The following is a 19346-nucleotide window of genomic DNA, read 5'->3' as shown; positions in this document are numbered from 1 at the left end:
AAACTCACTGACCACATTTAAGTACGCCTGCACAGTAGAAAAAAAGACTGCACTACACTTGGTTGACAAAATAGTGTCATTTGACAGTGATTGTTGCAATACATTAGACACACCTTTCGCATGATGCAATACACTTACACTGTTAAATGAGCGCTCCTGACTGTTAAGTGTTTGCAAACACCCTTTACATGTTTATCTGGCGCCGCCTTGCGTTGCCTCACGGAATACCATCGAGCTCATTCGTCAACTTTCTGCTCTTTCTGTTTCCAAATAAAGACGTCCTAAAAATATTGTGTTTGGTGTTTTATAAGCGACTCATTCGCTTAGTGAGTTGTTATCCTGAAAGAATAGGCAAACGATTTCTCTGGAGAATAACCTTACCAAAGATGGTATTTGTCAAGCAAGTTCCCTTCCCTAACTGTCATGCTAGTCGCGCCCAATCAGGCAACGTTTGAAATTAATACAGCAACTGAGCCAAACAATTGAAAAATATACACCATGTACTCACTTGTAATTTGTTTTTAAATGCCGCGGAAAGCCACTGGCACATGAGTACCTTGAGTTATAGCCATTAGATCGACATTTCCAGGTTTTTATACTGTTCCAAATAGCGCCAAAGCGACACCGGAAGTGATGTGAGGGGAGTGATGAACCCACTTTTGCCTTCTCTGTGACGTCTCCTGTTGTAGAGTGACGCAGGACGAGCTCGACACAACGCTCCCAGAAAGAGAACAAGAGTTCACTTACTACGGTGCCATTGACCTTGCTCTGCAGCACTCACAAATACGGCGTCCGGAGAAACCATGGCCGTTTCAAGTTTGCCACAGTTGTCAGCCAACTCGGGAATGAGGCTGTCAAAAGGTAAACGCGTTTACCTCAGCTACTAGCATGCTAGCATGCTTAATGCTGACTCCAGTTCCGTTAATGTAGTCAAGTGGCAGCTCACGTGACTTTTGTTTGCGTACGACAACCGGATATGGATTCAGTCCTTAAAATGATCCACAAAGCCAAAGTTTGTGTTCAACTACCTGCAATGGTGGCTACCAGCCACTTGGGTGTGTTAAAAGGCCACGGAACCATATATAGTTTCTTAACGGTCATCTTGAAGGTGATCCACTTTCTTTCCGTGTCTTGGCCTTCTGCCTCCCGGGTGCAAAAGGCTCATCACGGGACCTGTTAAGCCAGTCATGCGGCATGGCGGCGGTGCTCGTGTGCAGACATGATCTCCACTGCCTCCTTTAAAATCTCCACTTGTAAAGCCTCTGGCACGTTGCCTCTACAATGCCTTCCGTCTTTTAGTTCTTGATCATGTTAGGGTCGTTTTATGGCAGAATTAACTGAATTCCTTAAAGAGAAAATGTACATTACACAGATATGGAATATGGAGTTTCTCTTGTGATCCTATTCTTTACTGACACAAATCCATAATAAGATGAGCATTATAGATGGCATCTTAATGGGATCCAGCTTAACAGGTGTAACTGCATTGGCGTCTCTCTTCTGTCTGTTCCGATGTGCATATTCAGCGTGCGTTTAAAACAAAGTTGCTCTGCTAGATCAAACAGGTGCACCGAGATCTACCTACAAGTGGACTCTAGTCCTGACTGAGGCAAGTGTGAATGTCGATCACACCAAAACACTGTGGTCACCAAATTTGACTGCAACCAGGCGGTTGTTAGCAAAATCCAAAAGAGATCTGAGTGAAAATGATCCAAAGTGACCAAGTAACTTTTTAAAATTCACGTTTGCTTGCTGCATGTGTCTCTGCAGAGCATTTCCTCGTAGCAGTGCCTGTGGCAGTGGTCGCAGCCGTAGGCGGCTTTCTGGTCAGCCGTTACCTGAGTGGGCGGAGCTGCAAAAAGGGGCTGGTGAACACGTGCATCAACAAAGATAGTCCCAAAGTCGTGCACAGCTTTGACATGGAGGACATTGGCACCAAGGCTGTGTACTGCCGCTGCTGGAAGTCAAAGAAGGTTAGCTTGGAGCCACGAGTCATTGCTCAATTGCAAGAAGAAAATGATCCATTACTCAGGGGTTGATGAATTGTGTCTTGAACAATTGAGGCAACATGGAGTGCACTACTTGCTGCAACCAGCAGAGGCGCTGTTGACTCAGTCGCAGCATGTTGGTATGAAAACAGGACCTCATAACATTCAGGGAGGGATTCTTCCATCCCATGAAGAAAAAAATATTTATAATAACAATGTAGTTAATTTTGCTCATAGTCAAGCAAATTTTGTCAAATTTCCATTGTCTCTTTTTTAAAAATTGTACTAATCATGCATTCAAAAATCTAGTGTAAGCGTATGATACCTTGTTGTAGTATATTATGGTATACACATTTTTGTAGTTTTGCAGTATCTAAACTGCAGGCATTTTACTTTTCTTAATGTCATACAAGCGTAAGGAGAAGTTAACCACCCTAAAACATATAAACAATCAATCTACCTTTTAAATAAGTGACGGGTGTTACTGCTTGGAATGCGAGTCTGCTAACTTTTAACTTTAATAATGATTTGGATTGCATGTAGAATGCAAAACGTAGCTCTCTTGGACCACATAGTCGTTTATTAACAAGTATATTATTAGTTTGTGTATATAGCAAAACACAGCAGCAACAGAACCAATGTTGTAATTGCAGTAAGGCGCAAACTGCCCAGTCAGCATTAATGACTTTATGGTCAACAACAACAAAAGTACAGCATGTGTAACACGCACAAGTTTCACGCCAACAGCCAAGTAGCGCAATCAACATTTTAAAGTTCATGCAGAGGTAGATAAAGCTGCCGGATGCTGACCACTCAAGGTACTGCCAGTTTTCAAACTTATTTGTCAGAGGCAGTGTTGACACATGCAACAACAAGGCAATGAAACGATTTGGACAAGACAACCAATCAACCCACTATCAAAATGTGTTAAAAAAAAATCTTGTGCAGTTAAAAAAAAAAAAAAAAAAAGAGGTTGCCTACAGCCACAGCTGTTAATGCCAGTGTTTTTTGAAGTGGTTCTAACCAGAGACCCTGGCGGTTATTTGCTTTTACAGAACATGTCCCCGGCTACTGTAGGAGACTTTGCTGTTAAATGAATATAAACGTTAATTGGAGGTAAATATTGCAAATGCAGTCACAAAATAAATCCCTTGATGCGGCCCGCCACAAATAGATTTGTCTCTACCTAGTCGTCTTCACTCATAAACACATTAGAACACACTTGGTCTGCCGGAGAATAAGAGGACATCGCAGGAGGGATCGGTGTTGCCAACTCAGCGACCTTGTCACGATGTTCAGCAAGTAATCAGACCCGTCTAGGTTCTTTTTCTTTTTTTTCCAAAAAGCGACTTGTGACAAATCTAGTAATGAGACTTTTGGCGATTGTGGCACGTGTCGATCTTCTCAACGAGCAGACGGTGCTGTTGTGGGTCCCTGCCCCATCTTGAAGCACTCACAGGTTTGTGACATTTAGCGACAGAATAAAGTGTTGCGTATGTATTTCTTTTGTTTTTCATGTTTTTCTACTCACTTCTTGCTGATGCGCCATGGCGATGTAAGCCAATTCGGCCATTACATCATTCCCACACCAACCCACCACGGCCACAAATAGATTGCAGTCCTGTGGGAAACGCTGCATGCGAAACATAAAGTATCTATCTGTCGCTTTCGACCAGGGGTGTCCAAACCTTTTCCAGCGAGGGCCACGTTCTGAAAAATGAAAGGATGCAAGGGCCACTTTGATATTTTGTAAAGCAACACACAGAAAAATGCTAAGACGTTATATGCAGCTCAAGCTTTGTAAGATAGGTGAAATGCTACTAAAAATGACTTTTTACCATAATGAGTTTATTCTTGTAAAATTGCAACTTCATTCGATTATGACTTTTTTTCCCCCGTTTCTGCTGTTTTTTTTTTTAACATTTTCCAACTATTTCATTTAAACTTTCCTCATAAATTTTCTCCTCATAATTATAACTTTATATCTTTTCAAACAATAATGTATTTTTTCTTTATTTCAACATTGTTACTAAGATGATATTTTTCCTCATTTTACAAGTTTATTCAAATAAAATTGCAACTTTTTTCTCATTAGAAAACTATTTTTTTCTCTTAATAGTTTGACTTTATTGTGGTGAAATTTCTGCTGTTTTTTGTTAAATTGTTGTTAAATTACATTTTTAGCCTGTGCTGCGGGCTGATAAAATCACAGCCGCGGGCCGCAAATGGCCCCCGGGCTGCACTTTGGACACCCCTGCTTTAGACTAACATGGTGCTTTGCTTTTCTTCTCTCCTCACAGTTCCCGTACTGCGATGGCGCCCACAGCAAACACAACGAGGAAACTGGGGACAACGTGGGACCCCTCATCATCAAGAAGAGGGACACTTAAGCCAACCAATTACAAGTTGGCGCTCCCACCTACACGCATCCCCCCCCCCTTTGTTCGCACATGATAACAGCGTCTCATGGACATGTACTGCGGGTATTATGTTGTCACGGTAAATCCTCCATAGAATGTGCTACTGCTTGAACACTAAGTGACATTATTGGAGATGTAGGGTCACTGGGTCACTTATAACTGGTTTGCGTGTAAAGGCTGCTGTACGTGTGGAGCAGGTGATGTCAAAAAGGTTTTTGCCACTTTTCTCATTTCAGCCTTAAATGAAATAAACACACACTACCCACATGAATGTTGCTTGTTTTGTCTTGTGCGCCAAAAGCCAAGTGCTTCCTCCGAGCTTGATGTTTGGCTTAAATCGTCAATCTGCTGTAAACTGTGGAAACTTCTGACAAAACGGTATATTTGGCTTTTTCTTTAGATTTTCTACAGTGCTGCGTGTCTGATTAAAGGGGTTGTTCTTCTGTATAATGTAAATAAACTTGTGCAACTTGATGAGCACGCCTTATTTGCCTTTTGTGTGCGTGTGTGTGTGCGCGCACGCGTTCTGCAGTGTCCACCCGCTTCAGTGGCCATTTTAAGACGCGTCAGTATTTGTGGTGACCGCTAGAAGACGCTGTGTTTACACGAGCAGTCGTGTCCAGATCGCGCACGCGAGTGTTGGTGGGGGCCCCTGCTGCTATAGTGACGCGCGCGCGACAGCACGACGTGCACGGCCGCGTGCACGTCGTCTGTGGCTGCGTGCCAGATGCAAGCAGGACTCTCACAAGAGGTGGACTGGACTCTGCATCCCTGTGAGGAGTCACCTGGAAGCAGCTCTTGGGTGGCCACGTTTGTCTAATCATTAGCACCCAGCGGCTAACAACACTGCTATCATATTACGTTCCAAAACTTCTTCATCATCACCTTTTACATATGCAAAACAAGACTATTTAGTCATTTTTAACAATGTAAAGCCTAAGAGGGTTCATTTCACTTATAATACATAAATACAATAATAATGTTAGATTAGTTGAGATTACTCACACCTTCATAAAGAAGCAAAAATAAACTTTTCATTGTTTAATATCTATATGTATGTATATTATACAATGTTTATGCCAGTTCTATCTAAATATTTAGTCTGTTACTCATTTATTTTGGTGATAGTCCTGTTCTTACTATTTACTGGTTATATTTCTGTCATCTTGACTTCTTTATTATATACTCGTTATTACCAAGTAACTATTATAACTACTAGTAACTATCACACAGCTTCATCCTGTTGTCTTTTGTGTGAAAAAACATATCACTATAAGCTAAGTGATCTGAACAAAACACCATCTCAGCTGCGTGTTGTAAGTGACAAATTAGTGTAATATCTAATAATATAGCTCATTAATTACAATAATCATTTATTTTATTTATAGGCACCAGCAATAAAAAAAAATATTTTAAATTAAAAATGAAGCCCTATAAATTCTATATAAAAAAAAAGAAAATGTTAAAAACAATTTGAATTTAATAATTTAAAAAAGTTATCTGTTGCAATTTGGACACCTCTGATCTATGAATAAATATATTATGTATAAAATAGTGTTTTCTAAATACAGTATACAGCTACATGTCAATAAATTACAATATTGTAAAAACAAAAATTATGTGTTTTCAGATTAAGAATTTTTTTTTTACCTTACCTTTCTGACCTTACAAAATACATTCTTGAAATATTTCAGTGTGTGTCGTGAATCTGCGAGCCAAATCGGTGCCATTTGTTTGTCTTTGTTTCATTTTTGTACAAGTTTCATGACCCATTTGACTAACAGGACTGAAAGTAACAGGAGTGACTTTTTAGCATATGATAGGAAATATAAGATAATATGCTGATAGCATGTGACACTTCACACTTCCTGTGGATCATGTGACTTGTCTTCCAAGTTTTGTAGAGGGTAATGTGTTAAGGGTAACACAACTGAGTGAAAACCCAGGGGCACGACTAAAGTGTTAATTTTAACAGAATTATATATATAAAAAAATAAAATAAATAAAATATGTTTAAAAAAAACATTTCTGAAGAATTATAATTATTATATTTCACAGTGAAATCTAATTTTAGGAATCAGGGACAGGTAGCAAAAGCTATTTTTCCAGTGTTTAAGGTAGTTTAAATTAATCTTTTTAAATTGGATTTATTATATATGCAATCAGATCAATGTGCAGGACACGTAATTCAAAAAAACATTAATTAATTAAAAACATTTTACAGTTCATTTTATTGTGAATGTATACATTTTATTTTCTGGAGATGCTAATGGCACTTATTCGGTGGCATGGCCGCCATATAACAGAACTGCAGTAAATGAACTTTTGAAATATAGTGTCGTGTCCTGAGCTGCACCTCTATATATATGATATATTATCTATGAGTGACTTTCCATCTTTGTATTTGAGTGTATTGTGTATGCATGGTGCTAATAATAGTTAGCATACAGTCTAGTGGAGTCTTCCATGAGTGTGTGTGTGTGTGTGTTAATGTGCGGACTTCCGGCCGCATGTTAAGATGTTTCAGTGCCTTTCCGTGGGTCGTCGTGACCGCCACGCCACGCCACGCCGTTGAGTCCACTTCGCATTTTGAGCGACGCCCCCAAATTCCGTGCCGAGTGTTTGCAGACCCTCCGGGACGGAGAGGTGGAGGAGGACTCGGCAGTTCGGCCGTCTATGTTCACCACAAGCAACGCGCCATTACTCCATGACTTCATCCCTCCGTTTTGACAGCGGCGTTCGGACAAGTGTGGCTTACTTTGTCTCCCTCGTAGGTAAGACTATTTCCACGTACTTCCTGGTTGGTTGCGGCTGCTTTGTGTGTTGTTGTCGCCGTTCCGTGCGTGTCGCAGCGACCACTCGGACGGTGGTCAAGCAGCGCCGTGCGTCGTCGTCGTCGTCGTCTTCTTAGGTAACAACTCAAGCAACAAGCTTCGCCATTGTGCTTGTAAAACACCCCGCGGTGATCGCCTGTCCACACATGTGTCCATTGTCGTATTTGTCCACTAACATGTCCGCGGAATATACCCTGCTTCTTTTTTTTTCTTCACAGCCACCGCATCGTTGCGCACCTCGCCACTGCTCGTCGTCGATAGCAGGACAAAAGACAGCCTGTTTTTTTGTGGACGCTTCTCAATTCCTCTGCCACGGCTGGCACACATAAGAGCAGTCGTCAAAATGTATTTGAAAAGCGCGCTCCACATTTGACCTGCGCATATGCGCATATCTTTGCATATTGTTGTCGCTCTGTTATTGATTGCATTGATATACCGTGAAATTCTTAAAGGGATACTAACCCCCTGCATGCGGAAATCACTGCAAACACATGCACTCATGCTCACAGCGGCATGTTTGCTCCTCTTTATTTCCACTTGTTAGGATTGTTTTGTTTGTGTGCATTTTCTTGTCTGTTTTTGTGTTCTTTTCTTCACACTGTTCATGTGTTGCGCCACAGGACTCCACGGCTGCTGCAGAGAATGGGAATAGGGACACAGGCCAAGGCTTGCCATTTTGGCTGAAGTAAGAGGACAGTTGTCAACCCCGCGCCGGCTTCAATCCCTCTTCCCCTCACCTCCCCCGCCCCCCCTCTCCTGCACGCACACAAGGACACAAACCGCCGCCCACATTCACGGCTATGTCCACAGCAGTAGACATTGCTGGCCCTTCCTCGCCAGACCAAGCCAACAGCGGCGCTAAAATCCCCAACGAACCGCTGAGACCTAGCCTCAAGCGTTCCAACCACCCCTACAGCCTCTCCCATTACATCTCCACCCCTTCCCAAGCGATGGACGTCAAAGGCCTCATCCAACCCTCCCCAGCACAGGAGCAGACGGCCCCGCCCGGCCCCACCAAACCTCGCCGTGCCCCTTCCTGGCCTGACATGTGGGAGTCACCCAGCGGGCTCCACCTGGCTCACGCCGCAGAGCTGCTGATGCGAGCCGGGCTGCTAGCGTTGACCCCCACTGCCACGGAGCAGGCCGGCTCAGGTGCTCAGAACAGCCAGCCAACTAAACGGGAGGCGGCGGAGACGAAGGGAGGCAAGGGAGATGCCGAAGGAGGGGGATCCGGGCCTGAGGAGGAGGAAGAGGACTCACCTGGATGCAGGGCAGACATCCAGCCCTTCCTGGGTGCTTGGTTCCCCTTCAGCCCCACTCTCTTGCCTCTCGCTGGCTTTCAGATGGGGGGAGGCCACTGGAGGAGCACGGCTATGGGAGCTGAGGGCATGGAGGGCCTGGTGGCTGAGGGCCACTCCCCCGGTTCTCTGGGCGGGGGCAGCGGAAGCAGGAGGAAGAGGAAGCGCTGCGGTGAATGCGTTCCATGCCGGCGTCAGACGAACTGCGAACAGTGCAGCAGCTGCCGCAATCGTAAGAGGGGACACCAGATCTGTAAATACAGGAAGTGCGAGGAGTTGAAGAGGAAGCCGGGAGGCCCCGGGTTTGAGAGCAGGGTGTCCGCGTTTGACCTCAGAGGCTCCGACTTTTCTTTGGGCCTGGCGCAGGAGAGAAGCAGCGGCGCCTTAGATGGATAATAATGTTTGCTGCAGAGGATCTCGCTTTGGATGATTGTTGTGGAGCTGCAGTGTAAACACACACACACACACACGCACATACACACACACGCACGCACGCACACACACTGGACACCATGTTAACAAGCTGGTTGAAAGACGTGGACATGATGTGTAGAGTGCAGAGCTGCACCTCTGATCAAGAATGTTCTCACTCGTTCCCATCCTTTCTTTTGACAATCAGTGAATTGGAGAGCGAGAGAAGGAGAAGGATACCAATGTGTTCCATGATGACTAATATGTTGTAAATAGACTGTAAATAACGGGAAAAAACAACATTATGTCTTTTTTACATCCCTTTCCAGTTTGGATGTATTGTGTTTCAGCCGTTTAAAAAAAAAAAAAGAAAACAAAAAAAGAGCCAAATGTTTTGTTTCGAACGGGGACTCTCGATTCTGTTGTCACCGCATCACCAGTAAGCGAGTCGTCTAAATTATTTCATGTGCAACTTGTACCGTATAGATCTGTTTGCCCTTTTGAAATAAAAGAAATTGGCCATGTGCGCTTGTCTACATGCTTCGTGTGTGCTAAGGTTGGGCAATAATGCACATTTTGGTGTCGATCCGATACCGAGTAAATACAACGCCAGCAGTGCTGATACCGATGCTTTTTGCTTGAAGGTTTTCAAGATCATTGAATGACTTTGGGATTTTTGCCCTTTAATTTGTTGATCTTAATTATAATCAGAATAAAGAACAGGGCATGTATTTTACTTATTTGTGCAAACAAACTTACTTGTGAACAATGTCACAATATAGAAACACAACATAAGTTCAAAATTATGCAATTATTCCCTTGTATTACATACAAAATAAAGTGAATAGTGCAAAATAAGTAAAGCAAAAACTACTATTGGCTCTCATTCAAATCAGCCCTCCTGTGTCCAATAACTTATTCCTTGGGTTTGCAAACAATACGATATATAAATAAATAATATCACAATAAAAACAACAGATATTTATTAAAATATCATGATAGTATTAATTCGATTAATTCAATACTGATATTATCATTGGTATCGACGTGTACGTCGCGTAAACCTCACTCCCCGACACCATCACAACTGTGCTGGACTGTGGGTTGACAGTCAGGGGCTTTTGGTCTGCTGCTAAAACTCATTTGAAGGAGATTTGTGGTCGCATCCACACGTTCCCACCAAATAAGAGTTAAGTCCTGTTCACTGCTGTCAACTGCGCTGGGCTGTGGGATGACAGCCTTTTGAATCACTGGATGACTTAACTTCCATTTGGTGGAAAGTCGCAGATCTCGCATCCATATATCCGCACGAATAAGCCAACCCCGCGTTCCGCCCTGGGTTCGAACCGAGGTCCGCAAAATGAGAGTCGAGCTAAAAGGCCGGACTGTCAACTCGACATCCGCCGTGACTCTTAAGGTGTCAGGGAGGGAGGTTTACCAACGTACATTAGCGCAGCTGCGCTGGCTCACCCCCGTTACACTAGCTAATGACCTAAAATCTATGGGCTGTCAATCTACAGTCCAGCACAGCTCTTAAGGTGTCGGGGAGTGATGTTTACTAACTTACATCCGTGCATCTGCACTGGTTGGCATCTGTTACACTAGCCAATGAACTCAAACCCATGGGCTGTCAATCCACAGTCCCGCGCAGCTCTTAAGGTGTCGGGGAGTGAGTTTTACACAATGTACTACTGCACAGCCACACGAGCTAGCATCCGGTGCATTGATGCTGTCTATGCTTGTATTGATCCGCTAACCCCTCATCTGCGCTCATATTAATGTTTGTTGGCCCCCGTGCTTCCGCTCATACATGAGCATGTACGTGTACCCGCATTCATGCGTGCGTGTGTGTGTGTGTGTGTGTGTGTGTGTTTGTGAGGCCGTGTGTGGATTATGAGTCACCTAATGGTGTGGCGGAGAGCCTTATCACAACCCCACAGACACACACACACCTACACACTGCTTGGCGAGCACACCTAAGCTGACATACATCACAAACACTCTCCATTCACACGCACATACACACACACACACACACACACGGTGACGCAATGTCCTTTTTATTCATAACTCCACATAAGAAAGAGATCTCAGCACGAGCTGGGCTGAGTGTTTTTTTTTTTTGCTCGTTGCCGTAACGATGGCTGATGTGATAAGACCTTCTTCCTCAGCGCCACACTCCAGGGGACCTCAGGGAAGACGTAACCATGGCAACGGTCGGCCTGAGGTGTCACGCTATAATTGGGCCACGGCTGCACTTCCTGTGCGCCTTCAGTCAGGGGGGATCGCAGAGGGACTGTGTGTGTGTGCGTGCATCTGTGGGGGTGGGGGGTTGTGCGTGTGTGTGTGTGTGTGTGTGTTTGTCAGGCAGGCGAGTGAGAGAGAGAGGGAGCGAGGCGCAGCACGCCAGCCAACGCAGGACACTGCCAACTCATGGAGAACAGCAGCGAGCTCCAACATCATGCTATGACAACACTCGCTCTGAATGACAAACACACAATTTTGCACTAAAATGTGTCTTCATCATCCCACACAAAAGCTACACTTCCCCCCTCCCCAAAAAAACCCCCACCTCCCTCCATCGGTGCCTTTCTAGTGATTTGGAGCTTAATCCACCCCCCCCACCCCCTCCACCTTTTTTTCGTTACGCACGCACACACGCACACCGGAAATCTGTGTCACCCGCTGCCCAGCAGGTCCAGTGACTCCCTGAACGCCTGCAGTCTGGCTCCACTGGCCTGCAAGATGGCAGGAGAGAAATGGGGGGAGGAAAGGGGATTGAACAGGGGACAGAGGGGGGAGGAGGAGGAAAAGGAGGGAGGGGTTGTGGTGGTGGTGAGGGAGGGGGTGGGGGGGGTCAAAAGCGGATCCAGGAAGAGAAGGTGGAGGGTGAAGGGTGGGGGGGGGTTTGAAAGAGACTTGGTGAAGGGCAGAGAGGGAGGAGGGTTGGGGTGGGGGTGGGAGGGTAGAGTGGGAGAAAGCGGGAGGGATGAAAAGCAGGACACAGGAGGGGGGGAAAGAAAAGAGTGACACACGGGGAGGAGGACAGCAGGGGATGGAGATAACGTGGGCCAAACAAAGAAAGGAGAGATGAGTGTGAGATCCAGCAAGTAGACTGATGAGGCCTGATAGAAATGCACTGAGACAGGAAGGTGTGTGTGTGTGTGTGTGTGTTGCATTGCGTGTAATCAAGCAGCCCTGTGGCGCTTACATATGTTGGCAGCTCCTCTCACACTGCAGTGGGTTCACACTCTGCCAGCCAAGCTCGCTGCAACCTGCACCGGAGCAGGGCGGACCCTCACTCGCTCAGCCAGACCTTCCAGTCCTGACCGCGGCTTGGAGACACTGCGTCTCATTGTGTCTCCCCCTCACCCGCCCCTCCCTCCACACCTCCCTCCCTACTGTTCGGAAATGTGTGAGAGCATAGCGGAAACAACGCAGCATCTTTTCTGAGGTCACTTTTCTGCATGTTTAGGAACTCTGGTGGGGCCAGAACACTGTGGTCTCCACTTCCTAGAAGAGCTCAGGCTCTTCTGACTTCTGCTTGTATTTTGGTGACACCGGGGGGGGGGGGTCAAAGGGAACTCTTGACCTTTGACCTTTAAAGCTATTAAAGGTGGATCTAGAGGAGGCCGACATCCACAAACAGCATCGCCCACTCTTGCTTCAGAAAGCGTGACTATAATCGTGATGTAATAAACTCCTACAGTAGCCCCTCCCCCCCCACCCAGTCGTGGTTTGGCATTCAAAATTTATTTTCAGTTTTTTTTCTTATGGTAACTTAAATAGAAAGTGTTTGGATGACGCTATCTGCAAAAAAGTGTTGCAGCTATGAATCCAGCAGAGTGTGCTGTCTCACAAGTCAATTCACCCAACATTTTCCAGCAGGAAGATGCTTTGACAAGACATGATGTTGTATAACTGCATGTTTTGTCACTACAATACAGTGGATCCTCGCACATTCGCAATCCAGCATTCATGGCCCTGCATATGTACAGATTTTTAGTCAAAAACGGGACTTTTTACATTTTCTTTCTCCGAAAATAGGCTCTATTTTCCGTATAAAACACATTTCATTCACCCTAATTTGGTAATAACTTAGAAATATGAGAAAATTCTGGTCAAATGTCCAGCATACATGTACCGCTATTAAAAATGCCCACAATTTGTACATGTTTATGTTTTTATGTTTTTTTTAACACAAGTTGGTAATAATTTATCAAATGTGATAATACAGGTAAAATGTACAGCATTGCAACCATAGCAACCACTGTTAAAAAAGCCCACAAAAAAGGCAAGTTGCATTTTGTATAGTGGTCACCAGGCATCACTAATGTTACATTGACGAGACATGACATTAGATTAGATTAGCTTCACACTGCACAGGGTGTTAGGGGTGTTAGTTCATGTCTACAGGGCTCTAACAACGGTAAGAATTGTATTTATAAAGTCATAAGCAGTTTTTTTATGCTCTAACTACAAAAATATTCCATTTCTTAATGTTGAATCCTACTTCGCGGAAATTCCCTTATCGGTCCGGAACCAATTAACCGTGAAAAACGAGTGTATAATTCGTACACTGTGGCTCCGATTCCATCTGTTCATGGATCATCTTACATTATCATCCATTAGTGGTGAGTACCTTTAAATGTGTTTAATACGTGTGTGAAGCATATTTAGAGCCTAAACCTGGATTGTGTCAATTGTGCCATTGTGAACAATGGCAATTGAAGAGAAAAATGTAGTGTTACTTATCATTCATTAGTGTAGAGTACCTCTACATTTTATACTTTAAAATGTGTTGAATAAGCGTGCGAGGCATAGTGAAGAGAGAAGGTTGGTGGTTCTGGAGCTGAATTGAATCTAATAATTACTTTTATTGCAAATGTTGATCCAAAATCTGAGAATGTCTATATCAAGGTAGCAGGTGTGTTTGGAGGGTGTTGAAAAGAGACATCTGTAAGAGTGGTAAAAGTGGGGCTCCACTGCGTATTGTTCAGTGTCCATCATAACTTTGCATTTTGTTATTAGATGTTGCTGATGACATAATAATCCTGGAGTCAAACAGATTTCAAGAACCATTTCACACTTCTGTCTGACATTTTGAGGCAAGGTCAAACAGCGTTCTCTTTCCGAGGAGATGTGTGCACAAAATTCTGTTAATCTTTAGCCTGCTGCTGCTTGCAAAGTGGGGGGAAAAAAAGCCACGGCGGCTCCAGGAAGTTAAGCAAAGGACTGTGATAAAGTCGGCCCGCCTGCAGCAATAGTTCATCACGGCCTCTTGTCACGCCATCTCATGATGCGGAATCGATTGTTACCACTGAGGATTCAGCTCGAAGTGGCCTTCGCTCCTCCATTTGCATCACTCCCAAGAGCATTTCCTTTTAAACCGAGTGATAAATCATGACTCCAGCGCTCATTTTGCTTGATTTACAGCAAATATACGCTACCAATAGCTGAGAAAATGCCACTTTCATTTAGTTTTAAGTTGTGCTCAGTGACTACACATGTAACCTAGGAAGCAAACCAGTGTAATGTCCTAAAATGATTATTAAACAATTAGTAGTTTGATCTGTTGAGCAGTATTATGAGAAAAGTGAAAAATAATAACAGAATGTGCCATTTAGACAGCAATAAATGGCAAACCTGTGCGGAGTGTCGGTGCAATTTCAGCACTTTTTAAATCAAATTATGGAGGATTCAGGTGGAGTCGCCTTACTAACAAAATATGTTTCTTGAATAACGAGAAATGAAAGAGCAATGCCAATGCTCATCATGGGTTTTCAGTCTTGCAAAGGTCAGCGTTTCTATCTCCAGGCATACTTTGAACAAATATTAATAGTTTAAACAAAAAAGTGCGTACGAGGACACATCAAAGACAGGCTGTGTGTTTATAACAAGTTATGATTGCATGTGGCAGTCTAATCTAATCTAACTTTCGTAATTGAGACGCCCATAAAAATGTATATTTCTGACACACGGCTCGCTCCTCCCCCTCCATACTCTTCTACTTGAAGTTCTCCTCCGATTTCAGATCAACATTTGCAGTGAAAGTGACTGTTGTAATTATTGGATAAGATGAAGCTCCAGAACGCTACCCTTTTCTCTTCAATTGCCATTGTTCACAATGGCACAATTGACACAATCCAGGTAGGCTCTAAATATGCTTCACACACGTATTAAACACATTTAAAGGTACTCACCACTAATGGATGATAATGTAAGATGATGCATGAAGGAGTCACAGTGTAAAAGTTATATACTGTACTTTGTAAGTTTCACTTTTGAGTCTCACAGCAGCTGTGATGCGTTCAAGGACCGCCAAATAAAGTGAAAAAACATTACCAGTGAAGCAAAAAGACATTAAAATGTAAAAAATTGTCGTTTTTTTGTACATATGACCTGTGATATGTATTTAGAAATTATAACTGACTTAGGGTGAATAAGATTTGTTTTCTGTGGAAAAAAAAAATCACCCATTTTTGGACAGATAAACTAAAACTATTTTTTGGGGGGACCAAACATTTGTGAATTTGCGTGGTTGTGAATGCTGTGTTGCGAACGTGTGGGATTCACTGTATAGCAGCTGTGCCATAAAGTGCTTTCCAACTGTCCATCCATCTTCTATGACGCAAGGGTCGCGGGGGTATGCTGGAGCCTAGCCCAGCTGACTTTGGTCGCCAGCCAATTGCAGGGCACACATAGACAAACAACCATTCACACTCGCATTCACACCAATCACCAATTAACCTAACACGCATGTTTTTGGAAGGTGGGAGGAAACCGGAACACTTGGAGAAAACGGGGAGAACATGCAAACCCCACACAGAGGTGCCCTTTCCAACTGTAATCATGTAAAATCAACTTTGGATTGTCTCACACACAAATAAAGCAATTGCTGTGTGAGGCAATTTCTGATGAGCAGAGGAGGCAAATCAATGCAGAGCTGCAATCACTTGAGTTGTGCTGACATAAGAACACATACCCAGATGACCTTTCACCCGACCGTAAGTATTCTCATTAGGGCGCTTGTCAGACAAGAAGAAATAATCCCTGCAAGTCCTCAGCAGGTCGGTTGAAAATTGCAACCGTCGGAGAGGTGATAAGGGATTTGACCTCAGATACACAAATATGAATGATACGAAACAAAAAGAAGGGGATGCACTGCAGGTGCCACAGTCACCTGCGATCAGTCTTCATGTGAAGAAAGTCACTTCCCAGCGTGCGCGGTAGTCCTTGATCTGTGCAAGCCTAAGTCATCACAACACAATTTATTATTTGTAAGTTTTACCGTACCACAATAACCTTTTCGTCAGGGCACTAAAGCTTTATGAGGTAATAAAAGCTTTATAATGGCAACAGTTTGACTGTGGAACAGATTATTTATTATATTTATTTTTTTATGAAAATAGAAAAATGTTTCAAAAGTGGTCCCGGCATGCACATAATATTCATAAAATATATTTATACAATATACTATATAATTATATAAAATATATTAAAAATATATATAATAATTGATAAAAAAAAAAAGATTGGCGCACGCCAGAGTTTGGATCCCAACGCAGAGGGGGCAACGTTCAGTGTGAAAAATTATTTAATAACAAAAGGTTAGGGGAAGAAAAAATACAAATGATGACAAAAATAGAAAAAGAGTCCACGGGTAAGAAAGGAGCAAAACAGGTAAGCATGAAAAATACTGAACACCAAAACAATTCCAGCGAAAAAGGCCGGCAGGAAAAAACTAATGCTGAATAACACGAGGCGCTGCTGGAATACCGAACAGGAATAGGTAACCTTAGCATGAAACAAGAGCCCGAACACAGAAAGTGCACCAACTACACTACGAGGCCGGGCAGAACGGAGTAACGGGTGGAGTCCAAGGTACAATCTGGCCACTGGGGAATGCTTCAGCCATGCCTAAGAAGCCAGCGGTAATTGGCGACAGGTGTGTGCTGGCAGCTCCGCCCCTGCCGGGCCAGCTTGTGCACTAAAACAGAAGGCAGTTAGGCGGCAGCAAAGCAACACCACAGAACATGGCACTACTAATATAAAAACAATTTTATTTTTAACATATATTTTATACAAAAACATTATAAAAAAACAAAAAAACCCAAACAAAATAAAATAAATAAGCAATACACTTGTAATTGTAATTTGTTAAAATATTGAAATTATGGACTGCACGGTGGCCTGGTGGTTAGCAAGTTGGCCACAACTGTGCAGTTTGCATGTTCTCCCCGGTTTCCTCCAACATTCTAAAAAAATGTTTGTTAGGTTATTTGATGACTCGAAATTGTTGAATGATTGTTTGTCTGTATGTGCCCTGCGATTGCCTGGCGACCCATGTAGGCTCCAGCATACCCCCGCAACCCTTAATTAGGATAAGCAGCATAGAAAATGGATGGATGGATATTAAAATAAAATAATTTCAAATGAGAAATTTAACAAATAAAAAAAATGTCTATAATAATATACATAAACATATAAAAATTAATACATTCAATTAAAAAACAAAAATGTATTTGTTATTTATTCATATATATATACACACACACATATACATAGACACATATACATATATATCACATATATACATAGAGTATATATTGTATAATGTGTGTGTATATGTGTGTATACCTGTATATGCGCACACACACACACACAGTGTACATATATATAATCAATATTGATATATAATTCAAATCGATTTTTCAAATAATTGTACAATATAATCATTTTGCCTATGTGCCAAACTGGCTATTTATGGTTGAATTTAAGTGGACAACTGCAGCAACAGAGGTGTTACGTCCAATGATGTGGACGCTGCAAGTTAACTGTCCTGTTTCTCCACAATGAATAGTTTGTGAAAGGACGTGCTCTCGCCGCTGATCTTTGACAGGTGCTTTGTCACAACACATGAGAAGTGTCCTGAATTCTCCATCTGCGCCAGAGACAAAAAAAAAAAACACCTGCACACTCTCGCCGCACACACACACACACGTACACACACGTACACACACGTACACACACACGATGCAATGACGTGCACTTTCTTGTGTGACAAAGTTGTCCGCTCTCTCCACAATGCCCGGCTGGGAAACCCAACACTGTCCTGCTAAATATAGAGGGCCCTTTCACACTGCGTGCATGTGTGTCTTGTCACATGATCCCAGATATGGGGCGGACGCGCACGCACACACATAGACACTGTTCTCACACACGCAGACGCCAAATCCTGAGGCTGTGGGTGCGGAGGTGGTGAGGGAATGCGAGGAGCTTTAATGAGTTGGCTGTGACGTGTTGCTTTCCCGTGACCCGACTCCCAGTTGCTCCGTCTCCCCGAGCGTCTCGCCCTCTGTCTCTGCGTCTTAACCACGTGCTAATCAGCTTTATGTGCTCGCCGTTTGAAGTCTGCTGGGCTGTTTTGCTGCTGAATAGATAATCATTGTGCAAGCCTATCAACAACTTCTCTGTGTCTAACCCTATCAGGCCGCCCCCAACCCCATATGGAATGCCTGCACAGCTTTGGTAAAGTCGAACATAACGTATTCCGTTTTTTTCCCTATGCTACCTATTCAGTAATTTAGAGAACATACACTATTAAGGAATAGCAGCTGGGAGTGAAGAATATTTAAGTGATTACTCTCTAGCTCGTGTCATGCTACAGTGGCTTTTGTTTGGATGTGGTTTTTGCCGGTTTCTGGTCTTTGACGCCAGTGCAGTTTGGTCTGTCAATATTTGACGAGGTTTGACTCCTTGTGGCTGTGTACACCAGCACACTGGACAAGAAAGAAAACAGCAATGACTACGATTAACATGTTCAAACACCCACTTCGGATACAACATTAGCTACACTATCTCAAGCCGTCCACAGCTTTAGCTGCACTATCGCAATCTAATAGAGTCCAATACTAGAATAATGCTCAATATCAGTGTGTTTATATATTGTGTGTGTTGTTTACAGTGGTGCAGAACGGCATTGTATCATACTGAAAGGTGTGTAATTCACTCACCACAAGTTGGGAAATATTATATCATAATATTTGCAACATCTTGTGATGCCTCGATGGAAGGAAATGTCAAAACAAATGTCTCTTTTTGCAAAACCATTGAAGAGCTTTGAATAGCCTATCAAATCCATCCATTTACTATGCCACTTATCCTCATTAGGGTTGTGGGCGTATGCTGGAGCCTATCCCAGCTGACTTCGGGCGAGAGGCGGGGTACACCCTGGACTGGTCGCCAGCCAATCGCAGGGCAAACAACCATTCACGCTCACATTCTTACCAATGGACAATTTAGAATCACCAATTAACCTAACATGTGGATGTGGAATGCTGGAGGTAACCGGAGCACCCGCAGAAAACCCACGCACGCACGGGGAGAACATGC

The 19346-nt window shown here is 43.4% G+C and overlaps 2 protein-coding genes across 2 annotated transcripts; both read left to right on the top strand.

Annotated features, from left to right (window-relative positions):
* The first annotated feature begins 662 nt into the window (after positions 1-662).
* zgc:110843 (uncharacterized protein LOC541492 homolog) lies at positions 663-4882 on the top strand. Its single transcript, XM_054791733.1, has 3 exons — positions 663-861; positions 1771-1973; positions 4289-4882. The coding sequence occupies exons 1-3, from the start codon at positions 804-806 to the stop codon at positions 4376-4378; spliced, it is 351 nt and encodes a 116-aa protein (XP_054647708.1). The 5' UTR covers positions 663-803; the 3' UTR covers positions 4379-4882.
* Positions 4883-6902: 2020 nt separating this feature from the next.
* LOC129189736 (CXXC-type zinc finger protein 5-like) lies at positions 6903-9475 on the top strand. The gene is made up of 2 exons (XM_054791731.1): positions 6903-7182; positions 7863-9475. Exon 2 carries the CDS (start codon positions 8043-8045, stop codon positions 8934-8936), a length of 894 nt encoding a protein of 297 aa, XP_054647706.1. The 5' UTR covers positions 6903-7182; positions 7863-8042; the 3' UTR covers positions 8937-9475.
* Positions 9476-19346: the final 9871 nt, after the last annotated feature.

Source organism: Dunckerocampus dactyliophorus, chromosome 11 (assembly GCF_027744805.1).
Source record: "Dunckerocampus dactyliophorus isolate RoL2022-P2 chromosome 11, RoL_Ddac_1.1, whole genome shotgun sequence".
NCBI classification, from domain to species: Eukaryota; Metazoa; Chordata; class Actinopteri; order Syngnathiformes; family Syngnathidae; genus Dunckerocampus; species Dunckerocampus dactyliophorus.
This window is presented reverse-complemented; position numbering and strand designations above follow the sequence as displayed.